This window comes from Bacillus rossius, chromosome 7 (genome assembly GCF_032445375.1).
Source record: "Bacillus rossius redtenbacheri isolate Brsri chromosome 7, Brsri_v3, whole genome shotgun sequence".
In the NCBI taxonomy this organism is placed as follows: Eukaryota; Metazoa; Arthropoda; class Insecta; order Phasmatodea; family Bacillidae; genus Bacillus; species Bacillus rossius.
Window position 1 is genome coordinate 69,999,579 of NC_086335.1, and position 19,613 is coordinate 70,019,191.

A 19,613-nucleotide genomic window follows, 5' to 3' on the forward strand; every position below is an offset into this window, starting at 1 on the left:
TCCTTGGATAGTCCACTCTTACGAAACTACACAAATTTGTTTTTCTCGAATAAACAGTTATTGCATACAAAATTATTCTAGTGATCTTTTTTCCCCCCTTGTCTATGTTACCCAGGTGGAATAAATTTTTGATTATAAATCAAAAGCCATTATAAATGTAAAGCCATTATAAATCTATTCACACAAAAATAAGTCATTCTAAAACAAGAAAAATGTTAGTTTGATTCCTTATGTACAATATTGGATTAAAATTTTGAAACAAATTTTAGCCAATTGTTACTGCAAAAATATTTTCGTAAAATTATTATTGTTGCAATTGAGCTTACAAAAATTTGTTTCGTTGATACAAACATTTAAAAAAAAATTGGTATTCAGTTAACAATTTATTTGTTATCGTAAACTATACATTCATTATACAGTCATTATAAATATTTTTTTTCTTTTAAATTTACAATTATTTTGTGCACAAAGCTGAAGTTTGCTGCATTTCCTACAGACATGATACAAAACAGTTTTATCTGAACACATTTAAGTCTTTATTTCTCTGATGAACAGTGAAACCATTTCTAAAAATTACAACAACAAATTCTGTCACCAGTGATGCGCGCTGTGTTAGCTCTGCAAGTCTGTACTAAACACACAAATCACACACAACATTAAAATTTTTACTCTGCTTTGTTCCCTGTTCTACCTTTTGCAATACCTAATATATACATCGTTTGGTTTTTAACATACATGTTCCCATATTTTCTAGATGATGTTGGACGGTAAAGTGTTTTGGGTTACACTCATAAGTTTGACTGCTGCATCAGTAATACAAATTGAGAAACTTGAAATCGTTGTTGTTCAACATCGACTATGAGTTACTCGGCGATTACTACAGTGGTGCATGTTGGGAAGCCTTCTTTTCACAGACGAGAGAGCACAACGCCCGATCGTGCTTCTTCGGGTGTTTTTTTTTTGTTCATTGTAAATAAATATGGCGGTGTTGATAAAAGGATACTAATGGTCAATTAGGTTAGGTTAGCTACATTATAAATACTTTAAAACATTGTGGACGGTTGATTTGGTTAGGATAGCTACGTTGAAGATACGGAAAAAAAGCATGAACTTCGGGGAACTTCGGGTTTTGGCTCTCTCGTGTGTGAAATGTGCATGTTCCCACGCGACGCTGGACGCTGGTACACCCGGGGGAGAGCCTGGTTCACACGCGCAGCACTCGGCGCACGGTCAGCGACGCAGCAGCAGCAGCAGCAGCAGCAGCCAGGCAGTGCAGAGGGGGGAGTGTGACGTCAGCAGAGTTGCACAGGTCCTCCTCGCAGAAGCAGAGGTTGCCCTTCCTGCGGGTCTCCGTGGTGGCGGAGCACGTGTAGTCCAGCAGCGAGAGGCACTGCATCCGGGGGAACTCGGAGGTGCAGGTGCGGATCACCCCCTCGTGCTCTGGAACAACCACGGTGCCTGTGCATGCACGCCGGGCACAGACACGAGTCCAGGTGCCTGTACATGCGCGCCGGGCACAGACACGAGTCACTTCGGGCTGTCAGCTGCGCCGCTGGGAAGCCTTCATTTCACAGACGAGAGAGCCACACCCCAAGTTCCCCGAAGTTCATGCTTTTTTTTTTTCCGTATCTTTAATGTAGCTATCCTAACCAAATCAACCGTCCACAATATTTTAAAGTATTTATAATGTAGCTAACCTAACCTAGTTGACCATTAGTATCCTTTTAGCAACACCGCCATATTTATTTACAATGAACAAAAAAAAAAAAACCGAAGATGCAGGATCGGGCGTTTGGCTCTCTCGTCTGTGAAAAGAAGGCTTCCCTTGCGACGCTGGCGCTGGGAAAACGTCACGGGAGCTCTAGTAGCAAATATTTGATCCTGATGAATAATGGGCTAACAAAGTTTACATTAGGGGATTTAGGTGAAAAAAAATAAATGAATTTGTGCCAAATATCTCAAATTTTACGACACGAAATCAGCGAACTGTGCTGTATTTATCAGCAACTTGACAACCTTAAACTCGTCAAATTTTCGAATGTTGGCTAAGTTGATTTTTCTTTTGTCATTCGGCGCTGTACAATATTCACCATGAATGTTTCGGATTACTTATATTTTCCAATACCGGAAAACCAAAACACTATGTTAACGTGCTTTATCGTTTGTTTAAAAACTTAAAAAAAAAACTGTATAGCAGCAAAGTATGTGTGTTGAAAATCATAACCTCAGTTTGAATTGCAAAAAAAACTTGCACACATGTATCCTCATGTGCACATGGCAGCCATGCTTATTTCATTGCTACCGAGATAATTATAATTCAACACGGTTAAAAATGGAATACTTGACCTGTATTCGAGAATGTTCTGGGATTGTGAAGCACAAACCCGTCCAGCCCAGTCATTGGAAAAAGCCCGCGATGTTTGAAGTGCAAGTCAGCTGTCATAAACACGTCACAGCGCAACAAAACACTGCCAGTGTCAAGTCTGGCACCTTGCTCTTCTTTAATAGTTGTCTTCTTGAATAGTTATTATAGTAAATGAAATATCACTATATCCAAACACTAACTTTGTGGAGTAAAGACAGTTTTATTTCTAAGAACGTTGTAGTTAGCTATGTTTTATCTATTGAAGTAACAATATTTACCTAGTATACTAATATTCCGTACTGTTACACAACTGTATATATATATATATTATCGCGAATGTGGCAGATCAAATTATGTGTTCCTGTTCGTTTCGTTCACGAATTTCTGTAACTTACAAAGATTGTTTAATGAACACTTGTAATATATAACAGTACATATATTAGCACTTCCACCTTAATACTATAATATTAATGCAATTGTGTTTATTTAACTGAATCAATCATGAATACAGAACTATAACTTTATCAGGCTACTGTAATTCATATTAAATACCTTTTAAATTCCTTTTAAAAATCCCTCCATTAGTTGTTTTTACAGTTTTCCGTGAAATTGCTCAACTTTGAAAACGTAAGATCTTGTAGCAGTTTAATTTTCCAGCCAGTGTGATGTTTAAGTACGATAGTACGCTGTGTGGGTGAGGCGTGTTGCGACCTATTTCCACTCACAGAACTGCATCACGACAAGCTGCCATCATTACCAGCAGTTCACGCTCTGGGGAAAAAAAAACTTCCCTGAAAGTAAAGTGGAGCTGCAGATAACATTGCTGCCAACTCGTTCGTACGGAGGTCTGGCGTGACACATGAATATGCGATCAGCTAATTGGATCAATTTGGTTGAATCGTGGAAGAAATACGGTTCGAGAAAATGATACAGATTGGAGCAAAATGTGAGTATCGGTTTTGAAAGACTATTAAAAATTTTACGTGATAACGTCATAAGAAAACATTGATGAAAAATTGCATACTTTTTAATTTTCAAATTTTATTTACAGTTTTTTTTGCAAATTTAAATTAAATATAATCACGAACAATTAGTTAAAAAGCCCGCCTTAACCTGTTTGATATTATAGAAGATTTTCTCGCACGGTGGTTGGCCGGTTCTTGCACGCTCGGCTCAGGCGGAACGTGACAATTTTTCGTTCGTGCAGCCGGCGTTCATAGATTTATAAGACGTTATCTTGTTAAAAAAAACGAAGCAACTTACAGAAATGAATTTTATTTTATTGGAATTAGTATACACCTCCTCTCTATTTTCCTTCTTTTCAAGATAAGAAGATCACATAAGGAATATGATGGCCGTCAGCAGCGATGCACTGATGAAGGCGATTTCGGAACCCTTCGACCACTTTTCGGCACATTTCGAGAGGCGTAAGTGACTTCCTCAAGAATTTTGCATCTTCAGTTCCTCCAGGGCGCGAGGACATGTTTTAAAACCTTTTACTTGCCGTGACCCCACAGGGAGAAGTAGTCACGAACGCTCCAATCCGCGACCCGCACACAGGAAGGAGGCAACTGTTTCGATTGGTGAATTCACGATGCACGCGTTAAGGCCCCCCCCCCCCCCCCACACACACACGGTCATTCCAGACTGTCAGTTAAATCAATCATTCCATCAGCTGAGTGTCGCGGTAAACATCTTTGTTTATACTATTTTATTACTTTGCTTTTTTCCTTCCCTTTTTGACGTGACGTCCAATAAATCGATGAACGCCGGATGCACGCACGAAAAAGTGTTCCGTTACGCTCATTGTTCCGTTACGCTGTGTCCCGTTACGCTCATTGTACGCTTGCGCCGCATATATCTCTCTTCCACTCGATTGGCCTATGAATCCGAGGAGAAGAAAGACAGCGGCAGCACACAACATACATCTACACGTGAACTGTTTAGTCGACTTGTTATAAAGTGAAGTGAAAAGTTAATGTGGTTTTCATTGCTTATTACAACAACTATTTCGGCAATAAACGTTAATTATTCTTGCATTTTAAAAATCTGATTACTAGTATAATTTCAATTATTTATTCTTTTATTATTAAAATAAAACTAATTCAATTTTATTCATAAAAGTATGCAATCATTTCATCAATGTTTTTTTATGAAGTTGTCACATTAAACTATCGTCCGTAAACCGACTTTACAGACAACCAATTTTTCCCAACTAAAAGTGAAGCCGCAATTGCAACATCCATGTCCGAGATGAACAGCAACAGCAACAGCGAGGCAGGGTCGAGGTGAGCCCGGGCTGACCTTGAAGGCGCTGCAGGGCCAGCAAGCGTGGGCCACTGGGCCCAGACTCCTGGTCGAGGTGTCTCGGGGTGTCGCCGCGGACACGCGCTATCGCGGCCTCCAATCGGCGCGCAACTGGGTCAGGCGGGCGCCCGCCACCCTTCCGCCAGCGGGAGCTGATGTCGTGTCCGGCGCTACACGTGGCGCTGTCTGCCGGGCGGGCCAGAAACTACCGACTACAGTCTCTCTGACGGAGGTTCAGATCCAAAGCGGTAGGTCCATAACGTTAATTTAACTACTTGATGATTAATTGCGCGGTATTAGAGACATTATGAAATCTGCCATCTAGCGGGTGGGCACAAAACTACTTCAACAAACTAGGTCTCAGATGTCAGGTACGTCTGCCCGGGCACAACACGCCTTCGCGCTGGTCACAAACTGTCCAGGGATATCAGTCAATGTACGGACACCAAGTTCACTTAATTTGGACGTGAATCCAAAAAAAAAAAAAAAAAATTGGTTGTCTGTAAAGTCGGTTTACGGACGATAGTTTAACGTGACAACGTCATAACAAAAAATAGATGAAATTATTGCATACTTTTATGAGTAAAATTGAATAATTTTTATTGAATTATCACTATTTTGTATGAATACAAAGAAGGAGTGAAATGAAATCTACAATTTAATTGAAAAATTTACTTTTGTTTGCACTCATTAATTCAAATACGTTTATTATTTTAACGAAGAGATTATTTTAACTATAACTGTTATACATGTTTGCTATTTAACTTCTTCCAATCTGTGTTATTCTGTTAAGGATAGTAAGATGATAGGAAAAGTAGGAAACGAATGGGAGTGTTTCAAGTTTAATGTGCCTCGAAAAAGTCAAATCGATGGTTGTTCCAATCGAGTGGAAGAGAGATAGATGCGGCGCAAGCGTACAATGAGCGTAAAGGGACACGGCATAACAGGACAATATGCGTAACGGGACACTTTTTCGTGCGTGAAGCCGGCGTTCATCGATTTATTAGACGTTACGTCAAAAATGTTCTTGGTATATTAACTAACCATTAACATGAAGGAATGCTTTCACGGGCGAACCTTCTTACGAAAACAACACCTCGTTCCTTGCAACTGTCTCGCTTTTGTGTTCGGGTCGACGTCATCTCTCGCCGACCGCAAACCGCCCGTTAAACGGAAACAATTCCCTTCCCCCCCTTCCCCCTTTCCAACCCTTACACCGGGGCTCTGGCGCGGGTAAGGGCGATATTTGCATGCGCCGTCACGCACCTCGGCCAGGCTTCCGGTAGCGTTCCTCCGCGAGTCCGGCGCGCAACTCGCGACCTTGTCGACTCCTCGCCCTCGCGAGGAGAGAGTGGCGTCTCCCGTCCGTCCGACGGCTGACGTCACCGAGTGCACGGTCGAGCTATGAGCAGTGTTGTACAGCCAATCTTTCACCATCTTTCATTCAGCTATTCTCAGGTCATAAAATATTTTGTAGTTTTTTTTATAATTGAAAATTTGCCTAAGTTAAGGCACATAACGCACGCGAATGGATTTTTTTTTTAGATTAAAATAATGTCAATTGATAAAAGATTTTTGAAGTAAAACTTCTTTGGGCATGATGAGAGATAAATTTCAAGGCCAAATTTTAATTAAAAGGTTCTACCACGAAAATGACTACTTGGCTAAATATATATAAGGAGAGCACTATGCTACATACGTTGCTGGGCTCGTTTTCGTTCTCCTAGTAATGAGATGATTCGTCCCCCGCCCACCTCACCCACCCAAAAAAAAAGTAAAAAAATAGATGAAAGAAAGAATAAGACAGCGTGTGTGCGTGCATGCGCTTTTCTCTGCAAATGTGATCATTTCTTGCAATTTCTGCCTTCAGCTTGTCATGTAATGATGCGTAGAATTCTCCTGTCACGTTTTTCCTTTTTAAAGATGGTTGATTGAGGCAATTCCAAGACTATCCTAGAAAACGGTCACCACCACTTTCCCGGCCAATGATACAGTCTTTTCCTTTTTTGCAGTTTTTTTGTGTCGCAAACGTTCATCGTCACCCAAGCTGGTACGGCCATGCTTGAATTCAGCTGCCCAAAATATCACTTTGGTAAATAATGGCACAGAGTCCCAGTACATAGCGTCCAACTAGTCTTTAATTTACGTAGGCGTATTGCCTTTCAAAAACAAGTAATCAATGACAGCTCGATGCTCAGTTTTCGATTGTTACAAAAACATGCGACTCGACTCACGCAAAAGATTATTAAAAAATACAAACAAATTCACAACCAAAATGGCAGAAATTTCAAAGAGAACATTCCAAAGCATTGACAAATACATTCCCCAGTTTTTGTCGACGAGTGCTGCCATCTTGACGTTGAGGTCGGAAACTATCAAGATAACCCTCGTGTACGTAACTAGCAAGAAGCGTGTCTTGTGACAGACGCAGTGCTGAATGCCAGGAGGGGGTGAGAGGAGGGAAGGACAAGGCAGCGCGGGGTGGCTGGAAGGGGTGGAGGGGGTGGACAATACAGCGCAAGGCGGCTGGAGGGGGTGGACAAGACAGCGCAGGACTGCTGGAGGGGGTGGACAAGACAGCGCAGGGCGGCTGGAGGGGGTGTACAAGACAGCGCGGGGCGGCTGGAGGGGGTGGACAAGACAGCGCGGGTTGGCTGGAGGGGGTGGACAAGACAGCGCGGGGTGGCTGGAGGGGACGGACAAGACAGCGCGGGGCGGCTGGAGGGGGTGGACAAGGCAGTGTGGGGTGGCTGGAGGGGGTGGACAAGACAGCGCGGGGTGGCTGGAGGGGGTGGACAAGACAGCGCGGGGCGGCTGGAGGGGGTGGGTCTGGTAAGGGGCCACTCACGGGACTTGGCGTTGCTGACGACCTTGACGCAGCAGCCGCGGCACAGCTGCACTGGCGGCTGGTCCTCCGCGGCCGAGGAGGTGTTGAAGGGGTCGCTGCAGCGTGCGTCGCTCCAGCTGTTGCACACGTAGCACAGCACACTCTCTGCACACACACAGACCCCCGCGCCGCTCTAGCATCCCCGCCAACAAAGGAAAAGCAAACACCATAAGTAAGTTAGCGATGGGAATCTACTACAATGGCAAGGAAAACGGAGACTGATATCATGGAAAATTACTCTATCGCGTCTACTGCTTTCACAATGCATGTAAACGTAAAAATAGCCAACCAATGTTAGGTATTGTATTACAAGGTTACAAAATATTAATTTAATTACAAATAATTATATTTTGCTTTCGGTCTACGGGCGTGTCGATGCATTCATCAGTTGTCAGCGAGGTTGCTATAGACGGCGATAGGAGCGATGCAACTGAGGAACTACACCCTGACGGCCGGAGCGGTGTTCGAACCAGGAGCTCCCAGGGTGCGGAGAGGATATTCGAACATCCACCCTTTAAAACAATCATTCCTTGCATCTCCAGCCTCTCCCGTCGCTGCCGGGAATAGTCACGCCGTACGCGCTGGTTCGCAAGAAGAATGTCGCGACCAGCTTCTGGACTGGACCAGGCCGACAAGAAAGGAAGCAGCCTAATTGCAAAGCTGTCCTTCAATTCAGCCCGGCGACGACATAACGGCCACAAGCAAGCGACCAAAAAAAAAAATCAATAAACTGAACACGGTAAATAAGGAAATGGTTTGGACACAGTTTCAGGTTCAAGGTTTGAATGCTGTGAATTTAAGAGAGACCGAAATTTTTGCACTTATTGCAGTAAATTAACAGTGACGTTAAATAAAAACTCAAGACAAAGTTTTTACACCACATATGCGCTCCTAGGTTTTGGAAGACATAATTCTCCAAATAATTAATGCACTTTCTCAATTACTCAATTGTAGTAACAGGCTGTATTTTTTTTGTCGTCACAACGTCTAATAAATCGATGAACGCCGGCTGCACGCACGAGAAAGTGTCCCGTTTCGCACATTGTTCCGTTACGCTGTGTCCCGTTACGCTCATTGTACGCTTGCGCCGCATCTATCTCTCTTCCACTCGACTGTTTATAATGTAAAGTGAAAAGTTAATGTGGTTTTCATTGCTTATTACAACAACGATTTCGTTGGCAATAAAGGTTAATTATACTTGCATTTTAAAAATCTGATTATAGTATAATTTCAATTATTTATTATTTTATTATTAAAATAAAAACGGTTCAATTTTATTCATAAAAGTATGCAACCATTTCATCAATGTTTTGTTATGACGTTGTCACGTTAAACTATCGTCCCTAAACCGACTTTACAGACATCCAATTTTTTTTTATGGAAAAGAAAACATTTTGTATAGAGTAATGGAATTCGCAGGCTGTTCCTTGCATCGACACGGTGACACAGAAATCTTTGCTCCACTAGTAAGTGCTCGGCTTGGCGTAGAGCCACCGAGATATGTACAGGCGGCATCTCCGCTGGGAGTTATTAAAATACGCTGTGAAATATGTGCGGACATGTTTTCTTTAGATGCCGGTGAAGTGTCCCCCGGGCGGGCAGGTCTGCCAACTGGCAAACAGGCGTGTCCCGACCTCACGCCAAGAACACTTTTCCCCATTTCATTACAATTATAAATATCTTACATTCAAGTTATGGAATTCGTGAGTCAGAAGATCCACAAGTCTATGAAGTTATTTCCTGAGAAAAAAATTTTTTTTACGTGAAACTTCAATAAAGCAAACGCTTCAGGTGAACTTGGCATGAACTCGATCACTCACCCCCATATGCGCTTGCGCAAATCATTCTGGAAGCAAGTATAACTGCAAATAATGCATTAAATCTGATACACCCTGTTAAGGCTACGGCCACACGAGCGTGTTTTCACGCAGAATCTCTGCGTGAAAAGACGCCAGAAATATGAACCGCAGCAAGGAGAATGAGACCGGCCAGACGCAGCGTGAATTCCCGCCGGGGAGAGGACAGAAAGGCGCGTCTTCAAGGTCGCCCGCAAGAAAATGCACCGCGGCCAATTCGTTGGCGCGATTTCACGCAGCGTTTCAGTCGATGCCCGGCCACACGTGCGGGAATTCTCGCCGCGTTCTGTTCTGAAATACTACCCATTGTAGTCGATATGTTACGACTTCCGGAAAATGTTCATGTAGTTTTTCTTTTCATACCCCAAGACCTTACCATGGTCAACTCAAAAGCGCGCGCGTGTGTGTGTATGTGTATGTGTGTATATATATATATATATATATATATATATATATATATATATATATATATATATATATATAGTTATTTCATGAACATTTTTCGGCACATTCTTCAGTGCTAACACATTCTCTCATTGCTGTGTTACTTTTTGATATATTTTCTTTCACCATAGACAAAAGTATTTCAAATGAGTTAACGGACATTCTGAAGTACTCAAAAAACTAGTCTGGATTTTCTTTTAGTTTATTATGAAAGAGCACAAATTTTCCTTTCGTTGATGTTTCACTCAATATGGGATGGACCCAGTATTTTCTTGAATGCTTCCGCCGACGACGACGCCTACGAAACAACAGCACAGCACTTAAAACCACAGCAGCGTTCTTGCTTAATCTATACTAATATTATAAAGCTGAAGAGTTTGTTTGTTTAAACGTGCTAATCTCAGGAACCACTGGTCCGATTTGAAATATTCTTTCAGTGTTGGATAGTACATTTATCGAGGAAGGCTATAGGCTATATTATATTATCAATAACACTAGGGATCCTTACTAAAAGTCCAATTTAGAATCAAATGCGTTGGAGGGGGTTAGATACAACATGCAGTACACGTACGAAGTGTGTGTTGACAATGCCGCAGGCGCTAGAAGTTTATTTCCTATTGCCTATTAACATTGTTGCCACGCACTAGATGCCTTATCATTCTTAATTTTCCCATACAAGTAAAAAAACACCCGTGTGATATTAACAACGAAGCAATCAGTACCCTCATAAGAGTTCAATTAGTATTTAAATACTTTTTATCACTTTAAATCGCAAACCTAACCTTTTTGTTTTTTTCCTCTCTCTGTGTTTAATTTGTTTTTTTTTTCCTTTACTAGAATTATTTTTATTATTTTTATTTAATTTTCATTTTTCGGACCATCAATAATTTTCCTCTCCCGTTACAATTCTGACAAGGACTTGTATCTATATTATATATATATATATATATATATATATATATATATATATATATATATATATAAACAAAATACCACTCACTGACTCACTCATCACGAGATCTCTAAAACTATACACCCTATTGACTTGAAATTTATCATAGTTACTCATTTTGTGATGTACACGCTCACTAAGAACGGATTCGGCGGAAATCTGATCCCAAGGGATGTTTCGGGGGCGTAATATATCAAAATTTCCAGTTTTTTTGTAGGAAATCACCATGGCAATGGCTGTTGCTTTGTTGATGCTTCATTCGTCTCTATGACAACGACTATTTCATTGTTAGTGCAGTCCTCATCACCTTTGAAATTTTGCGGGTACTTTAAATAACAAAAAATGCCCTTTTGTTTTTCAAGTATATATATTTTACAGACTTCAAACTTCACAGTAATGTTCCTTATGTTACGCAGGATGACATTTTCCGAAAATTAGATCCCATGGGTGGTTAAAACCAGGAAACAGTGGGTACTTTGTCTGCACGAGAACAGGATTTTCAATTGTTCATGCCTTCTGCGTCTACATGGCAACGGGCATCGCGCGGCAGTGGCGTACCCACAAGGAGGGGCATGTATAATAAGCGGCGCAAGAGTGATATGCTTGTAGACTGCCGTAGCGAAGTACGGGTACATCAGTTTTATGTTGCGTGCACGAGTCGGGAAACCATCGGTACATTATACAGCATTGTAATAAATTTTCACTGCATTTTTTTATTTACCATTACTGTAAATGGGAGATGTGGCTTAATTTTTTTCCATTAGTATAGCCGTGCGAAGCCGGGTCGGGCAGCAAGTGAATTCATAATCAAGCCTGCAAAGCATAGATGGGTGCCAGTTCATAATACAACGCTCACATGTGGCCGGGTAGCGGATTCATTCTGCGTGAAATCACGCGCTAGGCTTCAGCGTGAAAACACGCACGTGTGGCCATCGGTCGCTCAGGATCTCACGCTGCGTGAAAACACGCTGTAAAAGCAGCGTGAAAACACGCACGTGTGGCCGTAGCCTAAGTTTATTCAAGTTGGTATTAATCAAAGGAAATGGATCATTACGCTTACGTCTTATGTTGGAGATATGCGAAGGTGCTGTTATCCTTAACATTGGTATCGTAAGTATCCAGAGGGGTCCGACAAAGTTTCTACGCATTACTAACCACAGCTCATATTTATACAATCATAACAATTGTAAATAGCTTAAGTTCGTAGGATTATGAATATATTATAAAGCTAATAATATGATTTTGTATTCACACGTAAGTATGCATGCACATAAACGCCAACTTACATTTAAAAATTGAAATATTTTAAAATGACAACTAAAAAAAATTACGTATGTAATTGAAGAGTGAATCTATCAAATTGATACCGCATTTATGTTACGCAAAGCAATCGTGTTTGTCTCAAGACTCTTCGAATAAACCTAAGAGAAATGTAAGAATTTCGTGTGAACCCGACAATAAAAGACCCTGCGTTTTAGATATTCCTAATCGAAATAGAGAGTAATTGATCGATTGGGAAGTGCTCTTAAGGGCATCCTGCACAGAGCGCAGACTTGTAAGTGGCGATGCACTCGCCCGACGCACCGTGTTGGCAGGCCTGCAGAGCGAGAAGTGGCCGACTCGTCACTCTACAATCACTCGCGGGATCAAACACACTTGCAGATCACGCGACTAAACAATAAGTAATTGACGTGCACTTACCCTGGCAGCTTTCCTCCGATCCGGACACCAGTACCAACATAATGACTGAAAAATACAACAAACATTTGGCTGTAATTATTCCGTTCCGTCACTCCATTTAAATTACTGCATTTAAGTGGCACAAATAAACATATATGGGTGTACGTTTAAAGTTATACTTACTTAGCGAAATAAATAAACCAGCTTTAATTTTTCATGCAGATAATCAATAGAAATAAATTTAAAAAAATACTGGAAATATAATATAAACACGGTTGGTAAAGTATAAAGTAAAACGAATTATTATTTTTTGAATATTCAGTATTAAATATTAACATACACACGTGAAAACTTGAATTATTTAATTTATTAAAATCAAGATAAATTTTAATTAATAAAGAAAATTAATAAACATGCTGAATGTTTATTCTAATTTATTAATATTATTATTTATTAAATAATAATGTCAGCAATTTATAATTCATAATACTAATAAATTATACATACGGGAGCATAACCTTACAAACACTCCCATGAAATCTGCCAGCAGACTACTAAACCTTCCACAGACACTCCCTGCCAGCAACATTGGAATCTTACAAGCAACCTGACATCGTTATACACACGGGAACATAACCTCACTTATACAAATACACTTGAAACAGTTTATAAACACAGTTTTTATCACTAATATTTAAGATAAGTAAATATTTCAATTATATTGACCAGTATTCAGTATATAGCCCCTCTATTTTTCATCCTGTCAAATTTTGCGGCATGATGCGTGCGCGCGCATTAAAAAAAAATAATTCTTTCTCGTCATTATTTCATAATGCACGTAAAGAGGCATGACGTGGCTGATACAACGCGAGGCAGGCTCGCGCCTCCCCTGTGGCACAAGCGCCCGAGGCCCGCGATGCTGTTGGTTTCCTCCGACACCCACCCCTCACCACTCGTCTCTCTCTCGACGGGGGGGGGGGGGGTGTCTCCGCCCCCGAACAGGCGTCCTCGGTTCGAGCCCTGACATGTCTCCTAGCTGCGGGCTGTCGGGGAAACAACAGCCATCGTGCAAGTCAAGACCAGTTAGAACGGGAAACTCTGGAGATAATCTGTGTCTTATTCTTGAAGGTGTTTATAGCCGGACTGAGTCCCGCGCCAAACTTACCAGCAGAATTTTTTTTTTTTTTTTTTTTAAATTCTGAACGAAATCCAATGTTCTGTCCATTTACGGTTTCGTGAGAAAACTGGTCATGTTTCAGAAAACTGATAATGTCTGCAAATTTTAGATTTGTTATTTATTTTGAAATTTATAATAATTAAAAAAATTAATCGGTAGTTAAAAGATTTTTTTTTTTTTGTTTTTACCAGTGCACCAACTGACTGCATATCTGTTGAGAACACAAGCTTGAAAAGAGAGCAAAAACATTTTTAAAACTTTTCCAGAGAGTTAATTGCTTTCACCTAAAACTGAACATCGCGTCTAAAATATCAAAAATGTTTAAGGAGAATTCATAAATGTGAAATATATATAAACATATATTGAATTAGGCACGTGACGTATAAGTATCTTTGTTTAAAGCTAGAAAAGTAATTCCAAAATGTAGTTTTTTTTTAAATTGATTCTGGTGACGTAGGTCATTCAGTCAAAGTTGCAATGTTTATGCTAACTTGTTTTGAAAATAACTTAAAATCGTGGTTGCTGAAAAATTAAAATCTTGGATTTTTACAACAAAAAAACTTACTTAAAAAAATTACTACTAAGCTGAATTTGGTGAGCAAGTCAAAATACATACAACAGACTCAAATTCTTTTAAATTCAAAACATCTAATTTCGTACTTTTTATGTAACGTTTGTTCAAGTAAAATACTGTTGGCGCCAACCAGTTTGCGGAACATATATCTTTCACAACACAGTCTCAAACAGTGTGAAATGCTGAGAAGTACTGTCAGCCCGGGGTCTGAGAACTGGAGTCGCAGGCAAGGCTGTGCCCTCACCTGGGATGTGCAGCGGCCATCTCACCATGCTTCCAGGACGCCGCGGGCGTGACCTTGAAGGGCTCTTCAGGGCCGCCAACATAGCGTCACTCGAGCCCGCGCTGCTGGCGTCATCGGGTGTGTCTATGGCGGTGGCCCCTGGGAGGCCTGCTAGCCCGCAGCACGGCACCGCGCGGCGGGACTGCCTACCCGCGCTCCCGCAGGCGCCTGGCCCGGCGCGCAGAAGCGCACCGCGCATGCGCGACTCGCAGCCTTCTGGCCGGGCGATGGCTTATCTCCGGAGGAGTTCCGACGGCGATCTAGCGGCGCCTTAGTTGCGGCGATCACGCCAGGGCGGGAATGAGGGCGCGTGCGTGCTGCCAGATATAGGAGCCCTCCTCCACCTCCTCCACGCCCCTGCCCTGTGCCAAGGTCGCGTCTCGGAGCATCTCCCAGGGGGCAGGGCCGTGCCGGGCGGGTGGGGGGGGGGAGGGGGTGCTCATTTGAACCCCGCCGTTTCCATGGCGCGACTTCCGGAAAACACCCATCAGGTTCTCAGTTTTATTGTCGCTAGACCCCAAAACCAGAGCAAATGCGAAAATTCATATTAACGTTACTTTTTGACGTGATAACGTCATATAAATCGATGAACGCCTGGCTGCACGCACGAAAAAATTGTCACGTTCCGCCTGAGCCGAGCGTGCAAGAACCGGCCAACCACCGTGCGAGAAAATCTTCTATAATACCAAACAGGTTAAGGCGGGCTTTTTAACTAATTGCTCGTGATTATATTTAAACAAATTATTTAGATTAAATTTGTAAAAACTGTAAATAATATTTGAAAATTAAAAAGTATGCAATTTTTCATCAATTTTTTCTTATGACGTTATCACGTAAAATTATCGTCCGTAAACCGACTTTACAGACAACCCCCCCCCCCCCCCCTATTAGCTTCCAAAACTCCCCCCTTTTCTACATGAATTAATTATAGACTGATATGATACATAACATATAGAGATGGAAAATTTCAGTCGAATTTCCTAATGGGCCAAAATCGGACCAAGAGGGTTGAAATAGGGAATGTTTTTTTTGAAGAACTGGAAAATCACTATAACTGTCTTAATAAATTGGTGTTCGTTTCAATGTACCAAATATTTTGTCCAAAATATTATTTTAAAACACCAACCAAAATCTTAAGTGGTGAAAAAAATAGGGATTGAAGTAGAAAAAATTAAATTGTGTAGCAATATTAGCAGATCCATTAAAACACATGCCAGTCTGAAAATGCTGTGTTATTTATACAATAAATTATATCCAAATGTTTATAGGATTTCTTTTTTTTTTCTTACGATATGAGGAAAAGGTGTAAAATGGAAGGGTACAAGATCTCATCCAAACACGATCAGAGGAATCAAGATAAAAAGTACCGGGAGTATTCAAACCAGAACTTTTTCGCAGATGGGAAACGTAACACCCACTGCAGTGCGCAGGTAAGTGCGTTTTCTCAGTATGCTTCCATTTCCCCCGTAAATGCGTTAAGCCACACAGAATTGACATTTCAGTTCGTGTGTGATATAAACAATAGTTAGCCCGAGAGTCAGTTCAACAAATGTGTTTATTTCATATTGTATAGCGGCAGTTTGTCTGTATGAGTGCGCACGAATGATACAATTGAATTGAATTAAATATCATAGAGAGACAGAGAGCAATAGTGTGATAGATATGGAGTGAGATAGAGAAATACAGAAAGATAAAGGGAGATAGAGAGAGGTATATAGAATTAATAGTAGTTAGATAAAGCGATATAAAGGAATATCGAGCTATAAAGGTATATAAAGCTATATAGAGAGGTATAGAGATTGGTATATAGAGGAGAGATAGAGATATAGTGGAAGATATAGATGTATATATGTAGAGATAGAGATATAAATAGAAATAGAGGTATATAGATGTAGATAGAGATAAAGAGAGATATAAATATATCCAGAGAGATAGAGAGATGCTTTGTATATGTGTACCTACTTCAAACAAATTTTAAAACAAAACTGAATGAGGCATTGCAGCGCATGCTGAGCATCAGCTCGATAATGGAATTTTTTCAATATCAGTAATCTTTCATATTTCTCACTTTTTTTCTATAGTCCTTTATAAAGTCCAGATTACATACAGACCATCCATTTTTAAGATACATATGGGTAAAAAACTATAAACTGGCAGAAAAACGTCTGCAGGGTTCTGCCAGTGATAGAAATTATTTTGTACACTTGACATTCAAATTAAGAAGACAAACTGTCTACATCTGATTTCGAAAAAAAAAAAATCCCTTCAACCTGAGTTCATCCCGGTCAACGCCGGTTACTGCAGCTAGTATTAAATAATAATGAATTGTTTTTAATACAATTTATTATTTAATTCCGTCATAGGCATTTCATTTATTATTTAACTATATATATTAATGTTCTCTATTAATTTACACAATAAAAAGCGCTGTCTATCGTGTCGATTTTAAACACTACTCGGGTACATGGCGTGCTATTTGAGTAGCCACCAGCTGCTACCAGTTCCATATGCTAACGATGAAAGAGAGTAAGTTGTGAACCTCAGAGGAGACTTTAAGAACACGGGCCTAAAATAGGTCTGCGGTCCCATGAAGGAGCAGCACTAGGATTCCCAAGCGAGGTGACCCCGAAAGCAGAATTTCCCATCGGCCACCGGCAACATCCACCGCTTCCAACCGGGGAGATCCTGTCGATCAGGTGTCTTGTGGTGGGGGGAGGGTGGCGTGTTTAGTTCACGAGGAGGGGTTGACGCCGAGCCAACAGCTCGCCTGCTGATTGGCGGACGTGAGGGCAGCTCACGGCAGTCCTCTGGGGCAGGACCTGCTCCGCCTTGCGTGATCCGCCCGCAGTTTCCAAACAAGGCAGGAAGTCAGTAAGCTTTCACACGACACTTTTTTTTTTTTTTTAGTCTTTTCAGATATCACGCACATTATAACAGGCGTGACCTCAGTAATTTTCTCCCTGGTAAAAGCCGAAAGTACTTCGTGACGAAAATCTCTATAAAAATAAACTATTTTTTTATGTGGTGATATTTCACGAATCTTTTCGATTACGTGTATAAATAGTTTCACACCGACCTTACAAGGTAGTAAAAATATATTTTTGGACTTTCAACAGGATTTTAGATCAAACAAAATTGAGAAACTCTGTAAGTTATTATTTGTTCAATTTTAACAATTACATTTTTATTGGAAAGGATAATTTAATATACAGTGCCTTTGCAGTCAGTTTTCATTTCGGATCTGGCGCTCCCTGGCCGGCCTGAGAGTGCCCTCTGACCAGCGCCAGCAAGTGCTCCTGCAGCAGTCTCTGATCGTCTGGCAGCTGAGCCCGAGGATGGGCAGAGTACTGTGCCACCATGGCCTCTGCAGAGCGCTTGTACCGCAGCAGGGCATCCTTCAACCAGTCGAACATGTTCTTGCCCGCTGGCTGCACCCTCACTACCGAGCGCGCTATCACCTGTGGCCCCGTGCGGTTGTCAGAGAGGCGGGAACCAGCCGCTCCTCCCAGATTCTCTGACGGTCTCTGCTCATGTGAGAAACTATTGTCATCAGGACGTGTAGGTGATGGGCGGGGACCAGCCACCTCTCCCAGACCTTCTGATGGTCTTTGCTCACGTGATATTCTATTATAATCAGGATGTGTAGGTGATGGGCGGACACCAGCCACTCCTCTCAGATTCTCTGACGGTCTATGTTCATGTGAGAAACTATTGTCATCAGGACGTTTAGATGATGGGCGGAAACCAGATACTCCTCTCAAATTCTCTGACAGTCTCTGCTCACATGAGAAACAATTGTCATCAGTATTTGTAGGTGATGGTCGGGAACCAGCCACTCCTCTCAGATTCTCTGACGGTCTCTGTTCATGTGAGGAACTATTGTCATCAGGACATGTAGGTGAAGGGCGGGAACCAGCCACTCCTCCCAGATTCTCTGACTGTCTCTGCTCATGTGAGAAACTATTGTCATCAGGACGTGTAGGTGATGGGCGGGAACCAGCCACTCCTCTCAGAGTCTCTGAAGGTCTCTGCTCACGTGATAAACTATTGTCATCAGGATGTGTAGGTGATGGGCGGGAACCAGCCACTCCTCTCAGAGTCTCTGATGGTCTCTGCTCACGTGAGAAACTATTGTCATCAGGACGTGTAGATGATGGGCGGAAACCAGATACTCCTCTCAAATTCTCTGACAGTCTCTGCTCACGTGAGAAACAATTGTCATCAGTATTTGTAGGTGATGGTCGGGAATCAGCCACTCCTCCCAGATTCTCTGATGGTCTCTGTTCACACGATAATCTATTATAATTAGGATGTGTAGGTGATGGACGGACACCAGCCACTCCTCCTAGATTCTCTGACGGTCTCTGCTCACGTGAGAAACCAATGTCATCAGGATGTGTAGGTGATGGGCGGACACCAGCCACTCCTCCCAGATTCTCTGACGGTCTCTGCTCAAGTGAGAAACTATTATAATCAGGATGGGTGAGCGTAGGGCAGGAACCAGCCATACCTCTTAGATCCTCTGATTGTCTTTGCTCCTGTGACTGAATATTCTCATCAGTTTGGGTGAGTGATTGGCGGGATTGCCTGAATAGAGCGCAGCAACCATCAATGCCTCGCAGCTCCTCTGACAGTCTCTGCTCATGTGATAAACTATTATCATCATGGTGTGTAGGTGATGGGTGGGAACCAGCCACTCCTCTCAGATTCTCTGATGATCTCTGTTCATGTGAGAAACTATTGTCATCACAATGTGTAGGTGATGGGCGGGAACCAGCCACTTCTCCCAGATTCTCTGATGGTCTCTGCTCAAGTGATAATCCATTATAATTAGGATTTGTAGGTGATGGGCGGACACCAGCCACTTCTCCCATATAATCTGATGGTCTCTGCTCAAGTGATAATCTATTATAATTAGGATGTGTAGGTGATGGACGGCCACCCGCCCCTCCTCCCAGATTCTCTGACGGTCTCTGCTCACGTGAGAAACTATTGTCATCACGATGTGTAGGTGATGGGCGGGAACCAGCCACTCCTCCCAGATTCTCTGATTGTCTCTGCTCACGTGATAAACTATTATCATCAGGA

The 19,613-nt window shown here is 41.8% G+C and overlaps 1 protein-coding gene across 1 annotated transcript; it reads right to left on the reverse strand.

Moving 5' to 3' along the window:
• Nucleotides 1-431: 431 nt before the first annotated feature.
• On the reverse strand, nucleotides 432-14,766 carry LOC134534482 (protein quiver-like). Its single transcript, XM_063372960.1, has 4 exons — nucleotides 14,487-14,766; nucleotides 12,513-12,557; nucleotides 7,521-7,664; nucleotides 432-1,440 (listed from the first exon to the last, which is right to left on the reverse strand). Exons 1-4 carry the CDS (start codon nucleotides 14,722-14,724, stop codon nucleotides 1,205-1,207), a joined length of 663 nt encoding a protein of 220 aa, XP_063229030.1. The 5' UTR covers nucleotides 14,725-14,766; the 3' UTR covers nucleotides 432-1,204.
• Nucleotides 14,767-19,613: the final 4,847 nt, after the last annotated feature.

Bases quoted from the DNA above. Each gene is read 5' to 3' on its own strand.
- LOC134534482 (XM_063372960.1), bottom strand. From the start codon at position 14,724: ATGCGCGGTGCGCTTCTGCGCGCCGGGCCAGGCGCCTGCGGGAGCGCG. The intron at 12,558-14,486 runs GTGAGGGCACAG...TGTATTTTTCAG, and splicing joins ATGGCCGCTGCACATCCCAG to TCATTATGTTGGTACTGGTG. The intron at 7,665-12,512 runs GTAAGTGCACGT...GTGTGTGTGCAG, and splicing joins ATCGGAGGAAAGCTGCCAGG to AGAGTGTGCTGTGCTACGTG.